Raw genomic sequence first — 25,340 nt, 5'->3', positions numbered from 1 at the left:
CTTCAGATATTTATTTTGTATGTTTACAAATGTTTCTTGCAATAAAACATCTTTACTAACTGTTCTGTGTGTTTTCATTGTTTGATATGTAGTTGTGTTACCATGTTACCAAGTAAAAAATAGTAAAGATAAACTATAAGCAATGTAAGATAGGGAAAGCAGTTATGTACTTTTCATCATAACACTTTTGCAATAAATTAATAGTATTTATAGGACTAAAAGCTTACTGCAATATTCCCCTCAGACGTAAAGGTCCATAGTCTGCCCAATAAATGTTCAGTGCATTCTGCAGTGAAAATAGATTCAGGCAGACAGGTTCTAGGCCAGGATGGTCCACCATGCATGATGGTGGCTCAGGAAGCTGCTGTAGTCTTCGTGTAACCTAGAAATTATGAAAGGTGAGTGACAATGGATAACAGAAAAGAGAGACTGTAAAATGACAACCATGTTTGCCCAGTGTTCACACTTACTTGTGGTATTTCCATACAGCAGATATTCTCGGGCTCGATAGGCATTTGTTCACAATTGCCACAGGAACACCTGTTTTTAAACAGAATTTGTGTTATTCATTGGAAACTACATAGCTAATCAATCACGTCGCATTGTTTCTTTTGTAATATTTATTTAAAGTTTATAAACTGTTGGAACCGGTTCAAAAACAATACTGCTGGTAGAGAGGTGATGGGAGGCAACTGGCTCATTGAAAACTACAGTTGTTGAAAATTGTGGCAGTAGCTATTTACAGGTCGTCACTGCAAATAAGAGCAGGTTCTCAACAGACTTACCTGGCTACATAAAGGTAAATTAAAATAAATAAATAATATGGGGTTATGCTTTTCTCTAGTATGGGCGAGTGTTCAATTGCATCCGCGTTACTGCAACTGAACAGCAGTAAACGCCAGCCGAGGTTTGGCGAAGATTTATGATGTAAACACTCAGGAGAAGGGGGTTGTGATCTGTAACAACATGGGAATACGGCCACTAAGCCAGTAAAACTTTCGTTAGTCTATGCAGTAACATAAAAGTAATGTCGAGGTAACAAACTTAACTACTAACCACTGAGAAACATCCATGTTCATTCTTGGCTGCTGACTTTCTTCTGGAGCGTCTTGTTGTTCAGGGTCGGACTCCGGCTCGAACATGTACGGTTGCACCGCAGTCTGTTGTCCGGCAGCCATTTCTTTCACAAACTCAGCCGTTGCCATGGTCACACGGTGCCGGCCTCACGTCTTCCACAGGCAGGAAAAGGTGGGCAGCGCAAATACCGTCTCTGGGTGGCGCACGCAGTAGCTCATTAGCATTTAAAGGGAAAGGCACTGAAACCGGCCATCTGGAGCAGGGCTGTGAAACTGGTGTTTCAAGAACCCTGCTGTGCTCAATCCTTCAGCTTTTTCGACCAAAGCACGTTACTAACGTACCATTTAGACATCAGGGAACCTTGTCAGAAAGCAGAAATGAGCATAATATGTCACCTTTAACTACTTTCATATTGTACATTTTTAACCTTACTGTGAGCTGGTTCCTAAATTTTGCACCTTACTGTTATCTAGTTTAGTGTGAGTTTAGTTTGTAATATTTTGTTTTTATATTTGCTATGCATTGCTTTTCTATTTTGTTATGGCAGACCTCTTACACTGCATGCTTTGTACCTGCACTCATCTAATTTTGTATTGCAACTAACTGCACAGCAGTTTCACTCGGTATAAATAAAGTTCTGTCTTATTTTTTTTGTTTGTTTTATCTTATTTTAGTGACACAACGTTAACTAGTACAACAGCTTTCTGATTTTGGTAAACGTCTACAGCAAGGCACAATGTTGGTGGACTGCAGCTGAATATAACAAAGGAGATGGTGGTGAAACTACTTGCAATTAAATTTTTGCTAGATAATCCCACCATAACTGACCAGAATGCCATTAGAAAGTTCTGCAATAAAAACATCATTGTTGGCAGTCTGTACTGTTTTACATGCTCCACAGTCATTACATTACAATTTTGCAAACTTAACAAAAGGTGGTGGAACTTCGGGTTTGCAAAACGTGAAACTCACAAGTGCCTTTTCGCCATTTCAACAAGAATTAGACTTTATCAGTAACCTTGCATGTATGTTAACCGTGATAAAGTTGTATGTAGGTTCAAACGTTAGATACACGTTAGCAAGCCACGCGTCTACTGACACGAAGGCAATTATTTGGCTAACGTTAACTAACGTTGGTTGGTTAGCTTTAGCCAAACACACTGTACCACGTATCAAAAATGAGTGAAAGTCACATATTTAGTCACGGTACCTTGGAGAAGCTTTGAAAAATACGGGAAAGCGGTTGAAACTGCTAGCTCTCCTCATTGTTGTTAGCCAACGGCAAACCAGTGTCAGTTACACGCCAATTACATTATAAAGATAGCGCATTTCCGGTTTGGGTTAACAAAATAAAAGTAACCTTACGAAGTAGTTGGTGTCCATTACATTAAGCGTATTTCTAATCGAACATGCAATCCTTGTGTACTAACCGTAAACTGCTGCCCCACCTTGTACACGACTTTTAAACTACGTAAGGTGCATTACTTATTTCAACAGATGGCACTTCTGCTTTATTTTGAAGGATAAATGTCACACTTCTGGTATCTCTCTTGTTAAATGCCATTAGCTTAAATGCAGCTAGCCTGAAGCTAGAGCCAAATGGGCGACAGCATGGGCTGCTGTGGCTTCACAATGCATGATGGGGTCGGTGTGGTCGGTGTTATTATATATCTATGGTCGGATGGGGGAGAAAGCTGATGATACATCCGTGGTTCATAGACCTTTAAACAATTAGAGGAAGTATCTACCGCCATCTGCTGAACCGGAGCTTCACAGCTACATTAAGAAAATGACATCAGAAAATATCACCTTATAATGGATAATGCACTTGTAATTTTACCATCTACATGACTGCAATAATTAAATAAGTATATATCATATATAGTATACATGGTACATCTATCTATCTATCTATCTATCTATTAAATTAAGGCAAAAAACAGGCTAAAAGAGAGCATCCTTCTTAAGGGTTTGGTTCAACTGCATCTACAATTATGTAAAACCCCTTCATTATTTCAGACATTTTCTTTGGCGTAACAATTAACAAACATCTAGCGAATATGTTAAAATGATAAAAGGGACTACCTACCAAACATTAACACTCGCAAGCTTTTTTTTTTTTTTAAAAAGTGTTAAGCTCTTTGATATGGCCTACTGTACATAAATGTATGCCTCACCTACCCTCTGCTTCCTCCTCATTCATGTTGAACAAGTCAGGGCAAAGTACTGGGCACAGTCGGTTTGTATATATAACCTGTGACGTCATCATGCAGACAGATAACGCATTTATTTTTTCAGTGTGGAATAACAATGAAGTTTGGGTCTGATTTAAGTTCTCATGCTTTCAGCACTACTTCACTCATTGATTTACTCTAAAATATATAATCTGTAACTATGATGATCTTGGCGAGTTTCTGAACTATGTTGTTAACTTCTTTATTTTAATAAATTCTTCATTCATAAACAAAAGTTTTGGTAATTTTTTTTAATAATTAGTAATACTTTTAGAATATTAGCAAAAATATTTGATGAAACCCCTGACGTGAAATGAACTGGGATTTTTGTTTGTTTGTTTTGTTGTTTCTTATCTCCATTCTTACTTTATTTATTATTTGTTTATCTGTCATTGCAGTTTGTTTTCAGCTCTCATGTATTGTTGTCTTCGTTTTATACCTGACGTTTTTTTTGTACATTGTATGGTTAGATAAAATTTCCTTAAAAAAGTATTTTCATTATTTTTAAATACATAAACACTGAACACTAAAATATTTTGATAGAAAAACAAAACCATTTCTATAAAGTCCATCAATTATGAAAGACCACTGTGTTTTTCAAATATGTAATGTAAAATACATTTATCAGAATTACAGCCTATCACTGGCCATGCCCGTAGTCTTTAAATAAAATGCATGCACAAAAGCATTTTAATTTTATTTCTGATGTTTCCATTAAATAGTATATATTTTTAATATAAGAATAATAGTAATACTACTACTACTAATCCCTACAGTGTGTTCTAGGTCTTATTATTCTTATTAGCATTCTTCTTCTTATATAATAATAATAATAATAATAATAATAATAATAATAATTCAGATCCCCATTAGCTTCGACAAAGTGGTCACTAGTCTTCCTGGGGTCCACTCACAAAACAACATTAAAAGTACATCAATTTAAAATCCCACAATATCAATGAGACAATAGAATTCAATATCAACCCAAAATTAGGACAAAAACAGAGTAAGAAAAACAAAATTGTCACAAACTCACTGCACAACATCATAAAATAAAATAAAATTCACAAAAATGTTCCAGATTATTATTACTATTATCACTAATACGATTATTACTATTATTACTATTACTATTATTATTATTATTATTATTATTATTATTATTATTACTGGTGACTTTAACTTCTACCAAAGTCATTTTCTGGTAAAAATATCTGTACTTATACTCGAGTGTTGCTTTCAGGTGCTCCATCCACTGTTAAAAACAAGAAACAAGCCTATAAAGACGTCAGTTGCGCAAACCCCGTTGCACCTTATATTTCCTAGGGTACTTGAATGCAGCAAAAGCCCTCAACATTTTGTAAACACGCTGAACGTTCTTTCGTCGTCTACGCATACGGCGTACGGGGGAGCGTCACTCAATGCGCGGACGAGCAATTTCGAGCGTACATTCTACGGAAATACCGAAAAGGCGGCGCTACGACGCTTCTACTTCGCAGTGCGGGTACGCGGAGATGTCGGCGGGGAGGATCTAGCTACATTATTGACGTTATTCCAGGCTGTACGCAAGAGCTATTTCTCATCAGAGCTGCAGTGAACTATAGAGCAAAGAATGGGAAGGAGGATACGTGGTGCTTTTTACGCTGAAAGTCTGGCTGTCTCCACCGAACACCGACTTTTGCTCTTCAGCTGCATCTTCAGGAGGGACTAGCTTCGGGACAAGCGAGCAAGCTAGCGAGCAGTAACGTTACAGGCTAGCTTCGCAGCGGAGCTAGCTTGCTAGCTAAACTGCTGCCTTATTGTGGCCCGCAACGAACCTCCCAGCTAGCATCCGTCGCATGCACAGAAAGAAAAAATGGTGCGTATGTGTTGCTTTGTTACATGTAGCCGGCTGTTTCTTGTGTTACAGTCCGATTCCTACTATGTCACATTTGTCACACTGTTGTCACATCTTGGAACAATTGTCAGAGGGCCAGGTAGCTAGCTTATCGTGCTACAAGGTTGACAGCTCCTGTCACCTGGCTGCGGTCTCTGGCATGGAGAAAACCAAACACAGCGTCTCATTAAAAGCACTTTCAAGTTATAGATATCTTATTTAATACCAAATGTCTTCACGTTGCATAGCGTGATTTGCATCCTGTTTGGAGTAAGGAGCTCCATATTGGATGATAAATAACGGTATATACATTTTGTTCCAACTAAGAGTCAACTCTTGCATTGTTACTGAACGCTGCAAACACTCTTGGTATTTTGGAGGAGGGAAAGTCACATGTAGAAGTTGGAAAACCAGTCTTCCTTCATGTTTTGAACGTGAAGTATGTTGCCTTAAAGAATATGGCTAAAGGTCATACACAGGCAGGTAGCTACAGTGTGTACTGAGTGAGCAGTGATGTCTGTCAGGACAGCTCACACACATGCAGGAATTATTTGTAATAACACTTAAAAAAAAAGACACGTCAGACTGTGGGCAGAGGAGACTATTTTTTAAGTCTCTCTTGTTTTTTTTAAGGACAGATAATGTGCACATTGCAAAGGCAGCAATCTGTATCCAACATAGAGGCGAAATACAGTAACGTCCAGTTCAGACAAATACAGGGAAAATGAAAGCAGCAAACAATACAAAAAAGTACACATGTAAACTAGGGCTGGGTATCACCACTGATGTCCTCGATTTCCATTCACAAGGTCCCGCTTAGATTCGATTTTCCCATTCAACTCAATTTAATTGGGGATATTTCAGTTATAATACCAATTTTTGCTAGAATATGAAAGAGATTCTCAGAGCACTAATACTGTAAATTTAACAAGGAATCATTTTAAAAAGAGTAGGCACAGAGTAACTAATTATATCCTAACTAAATGATGTTTCTAGAGCAGCAACAGTAATATTAAAACTGCAAAGTCACAATATAAACTCAATATCTCACTGGAAACTAAAATGTTAATAAAGTGAATCATACTCCTGAAATCACAATACTGAGTGAACTATAAGAATAAACAACTCAGACATCAGTCAGTGTCAGTCCTGTTGTCCTCTCTGCTGATGAGGAGAGTCACTGCCTGCAGGTCACATCACAGGTTAAGTTTTAAGATGCAAGACAAATTGAGCTAAACCCTGAGACATTAACATTTAATCTTGTTAGGTACAATTTGCTGTTAGCTGGAAAGCTCTGTGCTTGTTTATAACATAATACGTGTCACGGTATTACAGTTTATATTATGGTGTCAGAATGACCCTTAAAGGAATGAAAATATAAATTAAACTTGAAACCATTTTGTTAATGGAAGTATGTGTACAAAGTCTCCCTGTTTGAAAACAACTGAAATAAATGTGAGATTCTCCATTCAGTTGCATTTTTTTCCAAATTCATAGATAAGCAAATGAACATGGTATGATTACTGTCAACTCTTATAATACGTTATACCTTAAAACCAGTTTATTGCTGCAACCTTATTTGTAATTTGATTAACTGTGATTGAATTAATAATCAAATCCTGGAAAGAGTGTTTAAATTATAAACACTATATATAGTGTAATAATTGTAATAATGTACTAATTCGGTAACATCATTTTAAAAATGTAATAATAATAATAATAATTATAATTATAGATATAGTTTTCCCTTGCTTTATTCTTTTTTGTGGGACATTTCTAAACCAAGTTGCACATTGCCTTTTCCCTAATCACACCATTTTACCCAGGGTTCAAGGGTTTAAATACTTGCGAAAGACATCTGAAAGCTACGGAAGCGTATTGCATTGCAGGGTATTTTTTTCTGGTTTTTTTTGGGGGGGGGTTTTTGGTATTTTTTTTCCTGTTTTTCAGGGGATGTTCTGTTTTTGTGGTAATTTTTTTCTGTTTTTCATGGTATTTTTTTTTCTGAACGAGGAGACGAGATACTTGAAAATTTCGCGATAATCTCCCACCTGGCACCTGCAAATGACCCCTGCATCCATGGTGACTCCTGCTCACGGATGTATTTTGCATCCGTGCTCCTGCTGCTAGACAGTTTCAACTACGGGATCAATAAAGGTAAGGCACGTAATTAGTTACACACAGGGTATGATAATCGAGCTATGTTTTCGACTGCATCCTTCTAGTGTAGGCCTATCGCTCAATGTAACAGGTTAGGTTAGTAACAGGTTTTAACAACATTAGCTGACAAACGTGTATGGGCATGATTTTACAAACTGTTACTAACCTAACCTGTTACATTGAGCGATAGGCCTACACTAGAAGGATGCAGTCGAAAACATAGCTCAATTATTATATGTAACTAATTACATGCCTTACCCTTACTGATCAAAAAAAAAATACCACGAAAAACAGAAACAAATTACCACAAAAAACTAAATATTACTCAGAAAACAGGGAAAAAATTACTCAGAAAAACAGAAAAAATTACACCAAAAAACAGAAAAATAAATAAAGTACTCCGAAAAAAAGAAAAAATTACTCAGAAAAACAGGGCTTTTTTTATTTGTCAAGGGAATGCAATACGCTTCTGTAGAAAGCGGCACAAGAAAAGTGACGTTGCTCCAGGTTTCAAAGGGTGAAAGAACCTTAATCAGGCACAATACCTAATACATTGTTTACATGTCATTAGTAACCATGTAAAATCTGTAAGCAGTCATCAGATACTGACAATTCAACATAAACTACCTTTGATTTTTGTGTAATTTCAACCCTAAATTTAATTCAAATCTCTGATATTCCAGATGGCTACACACTTTCTACCACATTTTCTGGCCCATTTATTAATGCATCACTTTTTAAAGATAGAAAACTCCACAATGGTCTCTGAAATAACTTGAAACTGGCAAAAGTAATAATAAATAAAAATTTACTGAAAATCACCTAATGAAAATCAGACATTGTTTTAGAGTTCTGGTTCAACAGAATAATTTGAAAAAACAAACTAATGAAACTGGCCTGGACAAAAATGATGGTACCCTTGACTTGACATTTTGTTGCACAACCTTTTGAGGCAATCACTGCCATCAGGCGATTTCTGTAACTCTCAATGAGACTTCTACACCTGTCGACAGGTATTTTGGCCCACTCCTCATGAGCAAACTGCTCCAGCTGTCTCAGGTTTGAATGGTGCCTTCTCAAGACTGCATGTTTCAGCTCTTTCCACAGATGTTCAATAGGATTTAGATCAGGGCTCATAGAAGGCCACTTCAGAATAGTCCAATGTTTTGTTCTCAGCCATTCTTGGGTGTTTTTAGCTGTGTGTTTTGGGTCATTATCCTGTTGAAGGACCTATGACCTGCGACTGAGATCAAGCTTTCTGACACTGGGCAGCATGTTTCGCTCCAGAATGCCTTGATAGTCTTGAGATTTCAATGCACCTTGCACAGATTCAAGACATCCTGTGCCAGATACAGCAGAGCAGCCCCAGAACATCACTCAGCCTCCTCCATGTTTTACAGTTGGTACCGTGCTCTTTTCTTTGTATGCTTCATTTTTCTATCTTTGAACAAAGAGCTGATGTGACTTGTCAAAAAGCTCCAGTTTTGTCTCTTCTGTCCAAAGGACATTCTCCCAGAAGCTTTGTGGCTTGTCAATATGCATTTTGGCAAATTCCAGTCTTGCTTTTTTATGATTTGCTTTCAACAGTGGTGTCCTCCACGTCTCCTATTCAGTCCACTTTGGCTCAAACAGCAACGGATGGTGCGATCTGAGACTGATGTACCTTGACCTTGGAGTTCACCTCTAATCTCTTTGGAAGTTGTTCTGGGCTCTTTGGTTACCATTCGTATTATCCATCTCTTCAGTTTTGTCATCAATTTTCCTCTTGCGGTCATGTCCAGGGAGGTTGGCTACAGGACCTTAAACCTCTGAATAACGTGCAGCTGTGGTCACAGGAACATCAAGCTGCTTGGAGATGGTCTTATAGCCTTTACCTTTAACATGCTTGTTTATAATTTTCTTTCTAATCTCCTGTGACAACTGCTTAGCTTTCTGTGGTCCATGTTCAGTGTAGTACACACCATGATACCAAACAGCACAGTGACTACTTTTCACCCTTTAAATAGGCAGACTGACTTACTACAAGTTTGAAGACACCTGTGATGCTAATTAAAGGACACACCTTAGTTTAACATGTCCCTATGGTCAAATTATTTTCAATCTTCTCTAGGGGTACCATCATTTTTGTCCAGGCCAGTTTCATTAGTTTGTTTTTTAAAATTATTCTGTTGAACCACAATCCTAAAGCAATGTCTGATTTTCATTAGTTCATTTTCAGTGAATTTTTTATTTATTATTACTTGTGTCAGTTTCAAGTTATTTCAGTGACCATTGTGGGTTTTTCTTTCTTTAACAGAAGGGTACCAACAATTTTGTCCACGTGTGTATATCGTGCAGGATTTTCCTAAAAAAACAAACAAACAAAAAAAAACACTGTATAGACTCATATAGAGGTAATCCCCCTCAATCATCACTTCTGACCCACTGAAAGTGTTTGACGGTGTAATTTTCTGCAGACACTCTGCTCTCTGCTTGTATTTTCTTATTTTCCATGTTTGGGATGATTATGGGCGTGTAGCCCCACAGGCGAGGTCAGGGTTAGTGACCAGGTGCCAGACTGTACGCAGCAGGCATCCAATCGGCACAGCGCCAAAAAACACAAATACAGCGAGGTGAATCTAGGGCCGGCAAGCATGTTTACAAACAGTCACTGACAATCCTGCATAGTTTACCTTTAAATATTTTAGTTTAACCTAAAACAGACTTAAGTTTTGAGAGTGAATATTAGACCCAGACTGTTATGATCCATTGTTCAGGTTTTATAATGAGTACACGAGTACAGGTAAAGATTCAAAGTGTCTGTGCCTGCTAATTATTTACCACTGTTGTTAGAAATCTCTGTGACACATGAGATTAATGCCTAAATGTTGGCATGTTGTGCATTTGTCCACATGCAGGTGTACCTGTTAAATCCTATAGAGAACCTGAGAAGCTACATCAACAACCGTCCACCGCTGGTCATTTTTATGATCAGCGTCAGTGCAGTAGCCATCGCCTTCCTGACCATCGGGTATTTCTTCAAGATTAAGGAGATCAAGTCTCCAGAGTTGACAGAGGTGAGTCACACCCACACGGTTCTTTAAAAGAGATGAAATTACACAGTCTGCTCCATTAAAAACCTCTCAGGTACCAGTAAAGCGTGGGCGCCGCTGATGCTAAATGTCAGGTCGCGACCTTTGTGATGTGCTTTGTGCCACAAGGATGTATTTGCCCAAACTTTTGGAACATGTTGCATTCACGCTGTGACCTCGTCTCACCCAGTTCAGTTTGTAGGGCTAAAAGAAGCTTGTTTTAATATAACAAATACCAAATCAAGTATACATGACTGCAAAGATTAAATTGGAGAAAGTAAAAGTCAAAACAAAACCAGTCAGTGCAAAAACAGAGGGCTTCCAGTTCACAATACATGGAAATATACCTTTGCATGTGGCTCTGCATCGGAAGCATATGCAAATAAAATGAAATGGATGGATTGTAAAGGTACCAGTGGATATAGAATAAGTAGGTTGAGATTTGGGCTGCGTATGTTTGCGAGAGTGCCAAGTGGTATTGAAACTTCTCCAGTCAAAAAATACCTGCATTTGACCCATGAGAAAATGACTATTTGTATGGTTTTGTTTTCAGTCAATCACCACAAGCATTCCTCAGTTTAATGTGACGTGTGTTTGGCCCCCTGTTGCAGCAGCTACAACCCACACACAGTCTCTGGTGTAGTTAAGTTGAGCAGTGTGATTTGACAGAGTTGGCGGGTCAGCATGCCACCAAAACACTTCTTAAGTGCTGTATCGTAGGCAACTGGACTTGCTTGAGTTTCTTGCAGGCGTTTCACCTCTCATCCAAGAGGCTTCTTCAGTTCTAACAGACTGGTGTTGCAGGCTTTAAACTCTCTGCCTGTGACACCGCACCAGTCCATTAAGCCCAGTTCAGACCAAAGATTCACGATGAGACAAAACCTAGTCTGAGCTCGACTCACGCCGACTGAAGGTGTCACCTGTAACTCAGCTGGTCAAATCACCGGCAGCTGGTTTTAGAACGTAAAGCACGTCACCTGTTTCAGCAGCCAATTGGCTTGTAGTGAAGTCCGCTGGTCAAGTCAAAATGGCCGCAGACGGTGTGTTTGCTTGCTGTGCCAGGTGCTCTGTCCCTGCTGAGCCCTCTGTTTCCGTCCTCACAGTGTGCTGGTGTCGGACGTTGGGTTTTTCACCATTTCATCACTACTATAAATGCAACTGTATCCAGTATCTCACTATCACTATCCTCATTCATTTTTTAAGAGGCTACAAATTATATTCGGCCACAAAATAAACCTGAATAGCTGCAATTCAGAACCCAACTACAGAGAGTTGTTGACTAGAGATGATACACCATCTCATCTAGTTGCATTGGTGTGAACCGTCAGGTTTTTACAACGTTGCAGAACAGCGCGTTGCAAGTAGTTTCCTGTTTCAACTTCAAATCTTTGGTCTGAACTGGGCTTCAGAACTGAAGAAGCCTCTTGTATAAGAGGTGAAATGTCTTCAAGAAACTCAAGCAAATCCAGTTGCTTACGATATAGCACTTATAATTACCATGACCTGGATGACAGAATCTTCACCAACATGTCACCAACACACTTGACAGTTTAGCTTTTCTACACGCCGGTGGTGCCTGATGGCATTTTATGCAACTGAATTCTTCCATTCACATGATGGGTGTCGAACGAAGTAGAAAAAATAAAGGTATCAAAAGAAGTGATTCACTGGTATTGGCAGGGTCCCAATGTAACACCCACTTGCTTGAGTATTCTCAACATATTCTAACAGGTTCAACAACTAATACACACTTCCTCTTTCAGGACTGGAACACCTTTCTGCTGCGTTTCAATGAGCTGGACTTTTGTGTGTCAGAGAACGAAACAATAAAGCACGGTCTGAACGAGTCGACCACGCCAGAGAGCATGGTCGTGACCAGTGGCCAAGCTCGTTCCAGCACCCAGGTTCCCCTCCTGCTGGAGGACTCGGGTCCCATCAACATCTCAGTCCCCATCACCCTCACGCTGGACCCCCAGCGCCCGTTTGGAGGGTACTCTCGCAATATCACTCACCTGTACGCCACAGTGCTGGGGCAGCAAGTTGGCCTGTCTGGTAGGTTCTCTTTCTCATCATCCCTGGTTTGGGGTGGGGGTGGGGGGTCAAATAAAGCTCCTGTGTACATGTACGTACCTATTTCTGATCCACCCCTCTTCATTGTAATTCCCACAGATATCTCACACCTGTCCGCTTCCTGAAAAAAATTCACACACAACAACATTTCTTGTCACCACCAGCGTAGCCAAACGTCTAAACAAAACAGCTGTAGTTTGAAAGACATGCAATTGTACCATAAAATAAAGCCTTTATTAACCGTTTTAAAAAATAATGCCTCACTGCCACAGGTTGTGGATATATCACCTCTTTCATGCATGAATAATGACCACCACAGTCAAGATTTTTTAAATTCCTCTTTAGACAAAAACATATTCTAATACTGTTTAATGCAGTGTAAAATTGACCCTTGCTCCTGACTCCTCGGCCTCTCCCCTCTCTTTTTACTCCTCCCTCCTTCACTTATTCAGCTCCTTCCTCTTGACTGCTCAGCCCCTACACACGCCTCCCCTGTCTATCTGTAAATATTTTTAAATGAACGTTTTCCTCAAACATAATTTGTTTGTTTTTGTTACAAAAAGTGCCAGTTACATTCTAATAATGTAAATCGGTTGATTTAAAGCCAAAAAAGTTACTGCAGATGCTTTTTCAACAACAGCAAAGTTGCCAGCCATGCATGTTGGAATAGAATAGCCTTTACTGTCATTGTGTGTACAATGAAATTAAGGTGCCAGTCAGTGCAACAAGAAACAACAATAGCAATAAAAAAAATAGCAATAAAATATATATCATTAAAAATATAATAGAAAAAAATATGTACAAGAGAAAAATATGAACAAATATATATTGTCCAGTTTAGTGGACAGATGATTAATTGTAATGTTGTCCCAACATAACAACTGTAAGAGACACTTAAACACATGTTGATATTTGGTAAATAAATCTGTAAAAAGGTTATGCTATCATCTAAGTTTGCACAACCATTTCTGTATACTTTCTGTATACTATTTTCTGTATACCATTTCTATATACAGGCACAGGTTATTTACGCCAGGTGTGGTGCAATAAGGCAGTTTAGTGCGCATGACAAAAGGAGATTGTCGACTTCGTTGTGTGTAAAAGACGACACAAAGTTTGATTCGGATCGTAGTAAGTTTTTGACCGTGTCACGCAGTGTTGTAGTATAACAACAGGTAATGCATGAAAATGTATAGATATAGGACTTCGAGTTGGTAATGGACCGTACAAGATGTAAATTTGGAAGGACTTGGCTGACCTTTTTTTTTTTTTTTTTTTGCCTTTTTTGTATTTTCAATAAACCTCGTTCAACTTTTTACCTTCCTCGTGTGAGAACTGTGGATCTTCAGAAAAGGAACAGAAACAGGAGTCAGTCAATCTGGGCGCTACCCTCGTGCTCTTTTCTGATTCAGCTTTCAAGAGCGTATAGCGGCAGATTGCGTCTGACGTTGCTAAGCAACCTTAACAAGCAACATATAGCCTATTTACCTGAGATCCTGAGTGCAGAGCTGATCTTCTTCCAGGCGCTGTTTATAAGTGTGTAGGCCTATCGTCTGTGGGACAGATGTAAAGCTCTGGGTAGCCCTGCACCAACATGATTAACTTTTCTGTATTTATCAGACTGAATATTTACAGAAGAAGGGAAAGATATCTGTCGGCTGTGATTGGTTTGTAACCTGACTCCTGTCTGACTGCTGAGCGTGGCCACTTCCTGTGTCTGTCCTTTCAAATTAAATTCCCACATGGTCCAGTCATATACAGTCAGGTCCATAATTATTTGGACAATGATACAGTTGTTGTCATTTTGGCTCTGTACACCACCACAATGGGTTTTAAATGAAACAATGAATACCTGCTTAAAGTGCAGACTCTCAGCTTTCATTTAAGGCTTTTTTCAAAAATGTAGTATGAACCGTGTAAGAATGACAACCATTTCTTCACACAGTCCCCCGACTTTAAGGGCTCATAAGTATTTGGACAAACTAACATAATCATCAATTAAACAGTCAGTTTTAATACTTGGTTGCAAATCCTTTACAGTCAATGACTGCCTGAAGTGTTGGACACATAGGCATCATCAGATGCTGGGTTTCTTCCCTGGTGATGCTCTGCCAGCCCTTTACTGCAGCCGTCTGCACTTCCTGCTTGTGTTTTGGGTGTTTTACCCTCAGTTTTGGCTTCAGCAAGAGAAACGCATGCTCAGTTGGATTCAGGTCAGATGATATGACTTGGCCATTGCAGAACATTCCACTTCTTTGCCTTAAAAATGTCTTTGGTTGCTTTTGCAGTATGCTTCAGGTCAATGTCCATCTGCACTGTGAAGCATCGTCCAATGAGTTTTGAAGCATTTGGTTGAATCTGAGCAGATAATGGTGCCCCAAACATTTCAGAATTCATCCTGACGCTCTTCTCAGCAGTCACATCATCAATAAATACAAGAGAACCAGTTCCACTGGCAGCCATACATGGCCATGACATAACAGTACCTCCACCATGCTTCACTGATGAGGTGGTGTGCTTTGGGTCATGAGCAGTTCCTTCCCTTCTTCCTTCTCTTGTCTTCCCATCATTCTGGTAGTTGATCTTTGTTTTATCTGTCCATAGTATGCTGTTCCACAACTGTACAGGCTTTTTAGATGGTTTTTGACAAACTCTAATCTGGCCTTCCATTTTTAAGGCTAACCAATGGTTTGCATCTTGTGATAAACCCTCTGTATTTATTCCAGTGAAGTCTTGTCTTGCTTACAAGAGCAGCAGGATGAAAGCTGAAGTGTTTGGGGCACCATTATCTGCTCAGATTCAACCAAATGCTTCAAAACTCATTGGATGATGCTTCACAGTGCAGTTGGACATTGACCTGAAGCATATTGCAAAAGCAACCAAAGACATTTTTAAGGCAAAGAAGTGGAATGTTCTGCAATGGCCAAGTCATATCATCTGACCTGAATCCAACTGAGCATGCGTTTCTCTTGCTGAAGCCAAAACTGAGGGCAAAACACCCAAAACACAAGCAGGAAGTGCAGACGGCTACAGTAAAGGGCTGGCAGAGCATCACCAGGGAAGAAACTCAGCATCTGATGATGTCTATGGGTCCAACACTTCAGGCAGTCATTGACTGTGAAGGATTTGCAACCAAGTATTAAAACTGACTGTTTAATTGATGATTATGTTAGTTTGTCCAAATACTTATGAGCCCTTAAAGTCGGGGGACTGTGTGAAGAAATGGTTGTCATTCCTACACGGTTCATACTACATTTTTGAAAAAAGCCTTAAATGAAAGCTGAGAGTCTGCACTTTAAGCAGGTATTCATTGTTTCATTTAAAACCCATTGTGGTGGTGTACAGAGCCAAAATGACGACAACTGTATCATTGTCCAAATAATTATGGACCTGACTGTAGATGTTTATTTTCATTAAATCTGTTTCGTGCCCATAAGTGCTCTCCAACACAAACTTTGTTAGGATACGTATAATGAGTGCATTTCAACATGTTATAACACCCTAACAACAGAGAAAACTTACATCTCTGTCTCTATTTAAGGTCAGGTAGTTTTATTTATTACGGCACTTGTAGTCACTAATGTTAATCCCACTGGAATTGGCTTTATCTGTGTTTTTTGGCTGCTTCCTTTGAGGACATTCCAGCCTCCAACACCTGCTCTGTTGTGATTAACTCTGATTTGCTCTGACTATCTCTCCCTTTTCCAAATCAATATCTCGCTGTTGTTCCTGAATGTATACGACTCTCATATGCTGAATTTTCCAAAGACAGTCCTTCCCTTGTTTGTCTTCCACTTTATGTTGCTGTTATATTGTTGTTACAGGATTAGCAGCTGGCCAACAACATGTACCCTTGTCTTAAATGTGAAAGCCACTAGACTGGTTGAACAAAGTCAATACGGGGCTATGCAAATGTTTTGTTGCACCGAGCAAACAGTCCTGTGTAAATTCACAGGAGGTGAACAGAGTGTACCAGGACATGTCGACTTCCTCTTTTCAAGGAACCTCGCAAAGTCAATTAATTGTTCATAACAGCTTTTCTTCAATTATAGTAGATATTAGTAGTAGTAGTAAAATTATAATAGTATTTAAAAAAGTATTGTGTATGAATATGTATACATTTTTTTTGTTAAACAGACCAGCATATACTGCAAGACTTGATTGATTTTGGGGGGAAAGGCAATGAGCTACTTGGTAGGAAATGTTCCTCAAATTGCCAAAAAAATAAATAAATAAAGAAAAAACCTAGAGGAAAAAAAAAACTGTATTTATTGTTCTCTTTTAAAATTATGTTACAGAATTATATATAATATAATTATTAAATATAAATAAATATAATTTTATTAAATATAATTATAATTTTTAATTGCTTATTCCAGGTCATTTCCTTCTGTTTGTTTTTAACTTTCTTCATTTCTTTTTACTAATTTTCTTGTTTCTAATTTTGCTCTTTTTACTAACTTTTTACTTTTGCTAATTTTTTTGGGTCATTTCTTCTTTCGTTGCTCATTGCCTTCTTCCCACGTTTTTGAAAGAAATCAAGCTAATGTGCTCAGGTTTCAGAGGGTCAACCAAGATTTCGCAGCATTGCTGAAACAAGGCATTGCATACAAGACTTGGTGTGTTTTATGCAAAAAAAGAATTCAACCTCAGCAAGGTGGAAATCAAGGCAGTGGATTCCCACATGCATTGTGAGAAACATGAAATTGCCAAGAAAACCCGCCAATAAACGGCAGGTGTTTCCCAATTCTGTTCTGCTCTCATCTCCGTCATGAGACAAGTCATTTTATGTTACAACATTGTTCCTAATCTCAAGTAATTGGTGTCACTTCATGTTTTTTTCCTTCAATTTTCATTATTTTAAAATTGGAATTAAATTTTATTCCAAGTGTCGTCAAAAAGGGGTGTGCCGTATCATCTCGCTCATAATAATACTGGTATAATTTTTAATATGATGATAATATGAAAAATTCATATTGTGATACTCGTAATATTTCAACTTCTCGACATATTGATGTCATACTGAGCGACAAGCATGACTGAAAGCGAAATTATTACCGACTCCGCTGTGGTTCCAAAAAGAGGAGCAGCTTCAGTAGTGTAGAATAAACTGTGGTGTCCTGAATGTTTTATGAACAGCCCCGGACTTCAGCGGCTCCTCTGGCAGCAGCACAGCATCTCTCCCTCTCCTCTCTCACCGTGCGCACACGGGAGTCTGTGTTAAGTGATTTTATCATAAACCTTTAGTAATGTAAACCTACGTGACGCTCGCGGCTCGACAAAAAACTACATATGTCAGACTGTGTGATAGTTGTGGTATCATAACAGCCAGTCACAGGTTACAGCCTGATGATTAGAGGAGAAATGGCAGAGCATAAAGGTCCAGGTGGAAAAAAACAACAACAACTCAATCATTTAGGATTTTACTATAAGAAGGAAATCACCTGTTGTTTTATATGTATAGATCCCAGGGGACATGTTTTGTATTTGGGAGCTGTTTAAATGTGTAATTTGTGGTAGATTTTATTTTGTTGAACTATTAATATTGTAACAGAATCTGAATCTCACTCTGAGTTACTGTTGTTGTTCACAAACTAAAGAAATGAGAGATCATTTTAGTTTTTACTGAATATTTGAAGGCAAACTGTAAAACTATCACTTATTTTGATGCAATTCTATGTTCGAGAGTTAATAACACTTTTTTTTAACTAATTTGTCATATCGTCAAGAATATCATTACCGCAAATATACCATGAAATATCATTTTATTATTTTAGGGCCATATCACCCTCCTCTAGTAGGAACCCCTTGGTCATAGTCAAATCTTTACAATTAACAGGAATCACAGTTTATCTGTAAACTTTGTAAACGCAGCAAGAAACCTAATAAATACCACACATTAAATAAATATACAAAAATTCTTAGCAAAAATTTTGTCCAAATAGAGATTTGAGTTGCAGCTCAAACTGTAAACGTAGAATTGAAAAGGAAAGATCAATCCTATTGTTATCGATCAGTCTAGGAATGTATGATATTGGATTTGTTTCCGATATCTGATATGCTGACTCATTTGACCGATTACTGATATTGATATCGATGTATCCACTTTTTTCCCCACCTAATTTTAGTGATTATCAGGTCTCTTCTGTAGTGGAATTAACATCATATTATGCAGGCATACTGCAGATGGAGACATACAATATAATGCTTTTCATTGTATATAATATTCATTCATTCTGCAAAACAAGAAAAAGTGTGTTGGCCAATTCTGATTCATTTTAAAGCCGATATTGGTCAGTGACGTACCGATATTATCAGCATGTTGGCCGATTACGATATTTCATTTTAAAGCCAATATTGGTCGATATAGATGACTTGCCGATATTATCGTGCATCCCTAGATCAGTCAGTGTCGGTCCAATATCAGTATCAGATTGGCACATCCCTAATATATTGTATATTAAAAATTATTTTGACACTGGGGTAGCTTTTCTGTGTAAATGTTCATCTTGATTCATGCTTGTTTAAAGTTTTCTAATACTTTTAAGTCTACATCCTTTATGTTATGTGTTGAAAGTAAACCAACACCTCCTCATTTTCCAAAATTTCCTTAGGATGTGCACTTGTGTTAACACAACCACATCTATCCTCAGTCACACCCAGGAGTCCACTCAGTTTGACTGATAATCTTCTAATCCCCTTTGCAGTTTGATAAATATTGCATACGCCTGCAAAATCAGCCTATCATTCGTTATCAGGGGAGTAGCTTGGTATGATATCAAATAGTGCTGCTTTGGCTCTGTTTGGTTTCCCGCTGTAGGAGTTGTATGCGTGCTGTTTAGCCTGTTCTGGGCTCTAATAATTGCCTCAGAGCTAAGAGGCACCTCTCTTTAATGCCTGATTTCGCAGGTCATTATTCTCATGTCAATAAAAACAAAGAGGGGAATGTAGATATGCAGGTTACATGCCTGTGAATTGTGCTCATCGATGAGTTTCGTAGAAATGTAGCTCTGCCTAAAAGCAACAAACTCACAGTAAGATTTTTCTCTCATGTTAATTTCCTAAGAATCTGAAATGCTCTCATTGTATTTTCACATGTTTTTGTGTGTAGGCCGAGAAGCCCATGAAGAAATAAACATCACTTTCACCCTGCCTGTATCCTGGAACTCAGACGAGTGTGTACTGCACGGCCACTGCGAGCAGGTGGTGTTCAGCACTTGCATGACCATCACAGCGGCCAGCAATATCTTCCCAGTCACAGTGTGAGTTGGACTGCCTCCCTGACTCATCGGGACACACTTTATATCTCTGCCGAGAGCTGGGCAACACTGAAAAAATGAAATACAGTATCCCAAAGTTTTTGACTCAATACCTTCATATCATTTGTGACAATATTTTGTGCTTTTGAACAATGTCTAGTCATAGCAGTTGGTGATATGGTCTGGTTGGTGATATTTTTAGATCGATCACCTACACCTGGCGCACTGCTATTTGGATGGTAGATTCGGCAAATTGGAGGAGTGAGCAGTTTTCTACAAAGAGTCATGCAGTAAGAGCAGCAATGTCACTGCAGCACATTTAAGCAGCAAAACTAGAAATTGTATTGATAAGCTTGGCAGTGGAAACAGAACATAACTTTTAGCTTCCGAAATAAATAATGAACTACTACTGCTGCTATTACTGACACAGTGTGTACGCTGGTTGTGAAAGTGACAACTGCATCAGAATGAAACAAGCAATCAACTTGCTGCGCTGGGTGTACAACCCAGACACACTAAACCTACTTTGGAGGACTAGCAGCAACGGAAGCCAACTGTTGCATCACATTGTGTTGCCTGTGTCCTAGCCAAAAAGTTGCAAATGAACACACCGCAAAGACTACGGCCAACAGTCAACCAGCACGTATGTTCTTTGCCTGCATGAGAGGAAATAACTCTCCGCACCAGCTGACAGTGGTAGTCTGTAATCGTCATTCAAAAAAGGGAAACCAGAAGGTTGTCTTGATACTAATTAGCCATTTAGCACATTAACAACACAATCCAATGTTAAAAGAACAGAGATATTTACCGTGTGCCAGTGAACAATAACACAAGCAGTAATGAAAGGTTTCTGCTAAAGAGCTCAATGGCTATAGAAAAATAATTTTACCTTTTTTCTCACTCCCTCGACTTTAGCTGTTTACTTTCCTCACTTCCGTTTCTCTTCTTGTGCGCTGAGCTAAACTGCCTTTAAGAGTGATTTCATTCACCGATGGGCTCTGCTGTTTCACCTGACGATTCAACATGCCAAATCAGTCATAAAAAAGCAGATGAGGGCCAACGGCCTAACATTGACGGATGGCAGTTTGCTTGATGTTTCAGGGCTTTAAGATTGGGCCCACAGTGATTTTTTTTCCCTTGGGGTCAGATTTCAGATATCATTTTCTGCAGTCATAACCAACATAATGTGAAGCATTCAATGACAGCAGTCAACAGACATTGCTCTTTGTTTTGGTTTGTAGGCAGCCGCCACACTGCGTGCCAGAGACATACACCAATGCCACATCTTGGTACAAGGTGTTCACCACAGTCCGCGACTCTGATACCAAGTACAGTCAGGACTACAACCCCTTCTGGTGTTACAAAGGAGCCATCGGCAAGGTGTACCACGCACTCAACCCAAAGCTTACTGTCATCGTTCCTGATGTGAGTTACCGCCCGCCTTTTTTTCTACAACAATTATTATCAGGCTGACAGGTTTTATTTTACAGACTTCCTGGTCCTAGTGTGTAATGTTGTTATTCCCATGTCTAAGTTAACGTTCACAGGGGGTAATTAATCCAAATGATCATTATGCAGGTGAAGGACTCCATTAAGTTCGATCCAAGAAAGTAATAAACTGCACACCTACTGAGATGCACCCTATGATATGTAGGACTGTAAATGCCAAACCTGCAGTTACTCTGATATTTATTAATGTCTTTTAAACTCTTTCCCACCAGGACGACCGTTCCCTCATCAACCTGCACCTGATGCACACGAGCTACTTCCTGTTTGTCATGGTCATCACTATGTTCTGCTATGCAGTCATCAAGGGGCGGCCTGGCAAAGTACGGCAAACCAACCCCGACTTCTGCCCTGAGAAGGTACAACAGACACCAGCAGTGCTATATGACGAGAACAGGTAGCTCCAGCAAAGCATTGATGACCAGTGATCAGTCAAAGACATGATCCAATCACTCTGCTGACTCTCTAACTGTCCAAAATATGTGGACTTCTCTGTGTAATTGTTTCTTGGCACATTCATTCTATAGTATCACATATTGACACTACCCTTAATACTACATCAACATAATTGCTAATTATTCTTTGACTAGTTATGATTAAAGTGATTATAGCTGATGTGTTCGTATCGCCACACAAAAGCCATAAACTCTGGCAGCACATTGTTACGTGCTCCTCGATGTGGCTGATTCATGCGTAGTTGCATGTTGTTCCAAGCGATAAAGGAAGATTGTCCTCTTCAGTCTTAATGCTTGCTGTGGCCCAATACACACAACACCTTCTATCAGCCACTGTAGAGGAGCCAGCTCACACAAGTTCGGGGATTCACAGTGTTAAGATAGGTCATCAGGCTGTGACTCATCGTCTGAGTCAGGCCCAGCAGATAGTTTTGAGTGTCACACTGTGTGAATAACAGAGCAAATTATGCCATTTTCAATACAGGCAGGTGGGGGTAGGGCAAAGCTGAAGCTCTGCAGTTCATCTCAAAGAACAGCTCCACGAATTAAGCTCCGCTCACTCGGTAATATCACTTTTCATTTTCCCTAGCTGCTTCACAATAAAAGCCGTCTGCTTATATGCTCAATGGTAGAGTTGGATCAATTTCTGGTTTTGCCAGCGTGGTTAAACTGGTTTGATTTTAGGTAAACTGGCTGAACTGGCTTTCATCCATATGACACATTCTGGCAACTTTACAACTAGCCTACATTAGCAACCTATGCTGATGGCTGCACAGTGCTAAATCCAACTTGTATTGCATTAGTAATAAGCAATATGACAATTTGATTAACATTATACTGTATTTGTTTATAAACTGACGAACAGAGTCACAAGTGTCTGACAGGCCATGTAGCGTTTACTGCCGAGCCGAGTCCAGCAACTCAAAGGAGATCAAATTTCACTAAAGGTGGCAGGCGGGGACATGCACACGCTACAGGTTCACTAGAAAGTTCTCGTGTTTTATGGGGTAGTAGGAAGAGACATGGCAGTTAGTCTTAGAAAATAAAACAGCGCCAATATGGCAACATTTTAAATTGGAAGCCAACTAAAGGGGTGAGCTGAAAAACAGATGAGGCAAGTGTGTCAGTCATCCTGCTGATGGTAGCACTGCTTCACTCACTGCCTCTTCTAGGTTCTCAGTGTTTATTGATAATTGGCAAACCAGTATAGAGGTGCATTACTGCCACCTATTGGACTGGAGTCTCTACACTCTCAGTCATTGGCTCTCTCAAGCCCCCTTTACCAGTAGATCGCACTACAAAGTCCCTCCTTAATGCCGTCTTTGCATTTTTACACAGGACCAAACAACGGCAGCATCATGCCACTCCAGCATGTGATCTTAGACCACATACAGGCATCCCTGAATTAAACGAGGTGTGACAGGCGTGACAAGTCATGCCACAGCATCGGCCTCTAGGGTGACATAAACATACGTTGGCAGCTCTTTACAAACAATAACAATGGCAAAACATGGCAAAAAGGGTAAGGAGCTCTCGAATGTCATCATTTTCCCAATTTGCAGACATTTACCGTAGCTATTGTTTTTCTTTGAGTTAGCCGCTAACTGCTAATAACTACTTTAAAAATCTCCTGTGGTGGGTCACGCACACAGCACGTTGTCAAAACGTTACACCTGTGCTGCTCATGGTCCTGTCCTGCCCGTTTCGGCACTGCTACTACGACAACTCTGTCCCCCCATTCAGCCATCATACCTATATACAGAACAAGAAGGCGGCATTATGCCGCGATATTGACACCTTGAACAGGCAGTGTAAAAGGGGCTTAAGTCTCATTAAGTTCCACATGGGATCAGCTGCAGAGTAAAGTGTGACACCTGGTGGTAAATTTGGTGTATTGATCTGATCCGGTGTTTGGATCAAAATCAAACCAGTCTGAATGTTTTTTTTTTTCCCCTGTGCAACACTACTGGGTGGGAACTTTTAATGTGATGCAGCAGCAGGAAATGTTGGGTTTGCGTCAGCAATAGCTTAACTTAGAGCTGCTATTGGCTGAAATCGAGCAGATGTTAGCTACACAGAGCTAAATTTGGGATAATGAAACGTCTGGGTTGAGATGCTCTTTAATAGTGACATTTTAGAGGCTTTACTCTTCAGTTGATTGCAAAAAATGATTTTAATGATTTCTTCACAGCAGTGGCTTCTTCATTACTTACTGAAGAGACCTAGAGTTCCTATGCGCTGTTAAGTTTTAAGATTTGAAATATTGTATTGAGTCACCATTTTAATAGTAATATCAAGAATGACACTTTTGCAGACAGCACTGCACGCTGTTGTAAACACAGTAGCTTCTTGGGTCAAAATTACCTCACGAAATCTGATCAAACTTAAAGAATCTTTTCTGTCACCTTCTATTCATCTAATTTACTGCTCCTGTCTTTATTATGTGTGTGTTGTTTCAATGAAGGATGTATAGCCCTGTTTCCACTTTCAGTATGGTACCTTTTGAACCAGAAGTAACCCTTCAGACATGGTACCTAGACCCTAGAGCGTTTCCACTGCAAACCATTCCCTTAAATGTGGGCGGGATTGTTGTCACTCCCTGCTCCGTCCAGCACTCGCTACCGGTGACACAGATGGAAGTCTGCACCTGGTTTATCGTCCACAGAACGAGGCTGCACGCCAACATTTTCACGCCACAGCTCCACCTCCACCAGATCTGTGTGCTAGGTACCCCAACAGAGGGGGGACCAAAAATGGGGACAGTACAGAATGGGTCCATTGGTACCATCCACAACTTTTCACAGTGGAAACGGGAAAAAAAAGTGTCCTGAACTGAACTGAACCATACTGCTCAGTGGAAACGGGGCTTAAGATGATTTACCTGCATGCAGTAATTCCTGTTATGAGTTTGTAATCTGCACTAAAACCCATTTCTTGTGTTGCAGGTGGCATTGTCAGAGGGTTAAAAAGACATCAGAGAGCTATGTCAGAACTTACCTGTAACATGGACAAACTCAAAGAAACAGAAGAAATATAAATAAACATACCAGTTGCCTAGTGAACCCTGGAAATAAATAAGGGACACAAAAGCTCTGTGAATGCATTACTCTTGCAATGTTGGGTTTTTCCAACCAAAGATATACAAGTGCCTGTATCTGTCGTGTAAATATTTGTAGGAACTCTGATATTCTGTGCAAAACCTTTTTTTTTTCTCTCTCTTTGTTTATTATTATTTTTGCCTGAGTCCCCTTGTGCCATGTCAGAACATGCAGTACATAAACACGGCAGAAGGCCAGATCCAAGAACAACACAGCCATTTTTCTAGCAGTCATTCGGCCTCATCTACCAAGTAAAAAAGAAAAACCACAGAGTAGCAGGTCACAAGAAACGTTGGCATTTATCAGAGTTTAGTTATGAGTTGAGCGTGTTGTGTTTGGATATCTCCGAACCGTCTGTAAACAAAGTATTTTTTATCTCCCATGATGAGAAAACATGATGTTTAGTCACTTGAAATGTGTTTAAGTGCACTAAACATGCTTGACTACTCAGGTCGAGATAAATGCTCGAGGATAAGATGCTTGCAACACATTTATAATTAAATCTTCAATATGCACTTGTCACTGCAGCTTCAA

At 39.4% G+C, this 25,340-nt stretch overlaps 2 protein-coding genes across 5 annotated transcripts in view; one reads left to right on the top strand and one right to left on the bottom strand.

Annotated features, from left to right (window-relative positions):
* The window catches only part of lig3 (ligase III, DNA, ATP-dependent), a 44,421-nt gene extending 41,129 nt beyond the window's left edge, over positions 1-3,292 (bottom strand). The window contains exon 1 of one of the 3 annotated variants that reach the window (XM_078172316.1): positions 3,259-3,292. The gene's annotated coding sequence lies outside the window, so the exon portion shown is untranslated. Of the gene's footprint in view, positions 1-2,287; positions 2,423-3,254 lie in introns of those variants that run through there. The other 2 variants (XM_078172317.1, XM_078172315.1) reach the window with 2 other exon arrangements.
* Positions 3,293-4,780: 1,488 nt separating this feature from the next.
* Positions 4,781-24,928, top strand: tmem248 (transmembrane protein 248). 2 transcript variants are annotated; one of them, XM_033609375.2, is made up of 7 exons: positions 4,781-5,169; positions 10,245-10,403; positions 12,182-12,470; positions 19,600-19,750; positions 20,989-21,172; positions 21,469-21,650; positions 24,654-24,803. In XM_033609375.2, exons 1-7 carry the CDS (start codon positions 5,167-5,169, stop codon positions 24,709-24,711), a joined length of 1,026 nt encoding a protein of 341 aa, XP_033465266.1. In that variant the 5' UTR covers positions 4,781-5,166; the 3' UTR covers positions 24,712-24,803. The 2 variants fall into 2 exon arrangements, with proteins under 2 accessions (XP_033465266.1, XP_033465275.1); XM_033609384.2 differs by having other exon boundaries at positions 4,788-5,169; positions 21,469-21,612; positions 24,654-24,928.
* The last annotated feature ends 412 nt before the right edge of the window (positions 24,929-25,340 follow it).

Source organism: Epinephelus lanceolatus, chromosome 11, assembly GCF_041903045.1.
Source record: "Epinephelus lanceolatus isolate andai-2023 chromosome 11, ASM4190304v1, whole genome shotgun sequence".
Taxonomy (NCBI): domain Eukaryota; kingdom Metazoa; phylum Chordata; class Actinopteri; order Perciformes; family Serranidae; genus Epinephelus; species Epinephelus lanceolatus.
The sequence above is the reverse complement of the archived record's forward strand: the minus strand, read 5'-3'. Positions and strand labels throughout refer to the sequence as shown.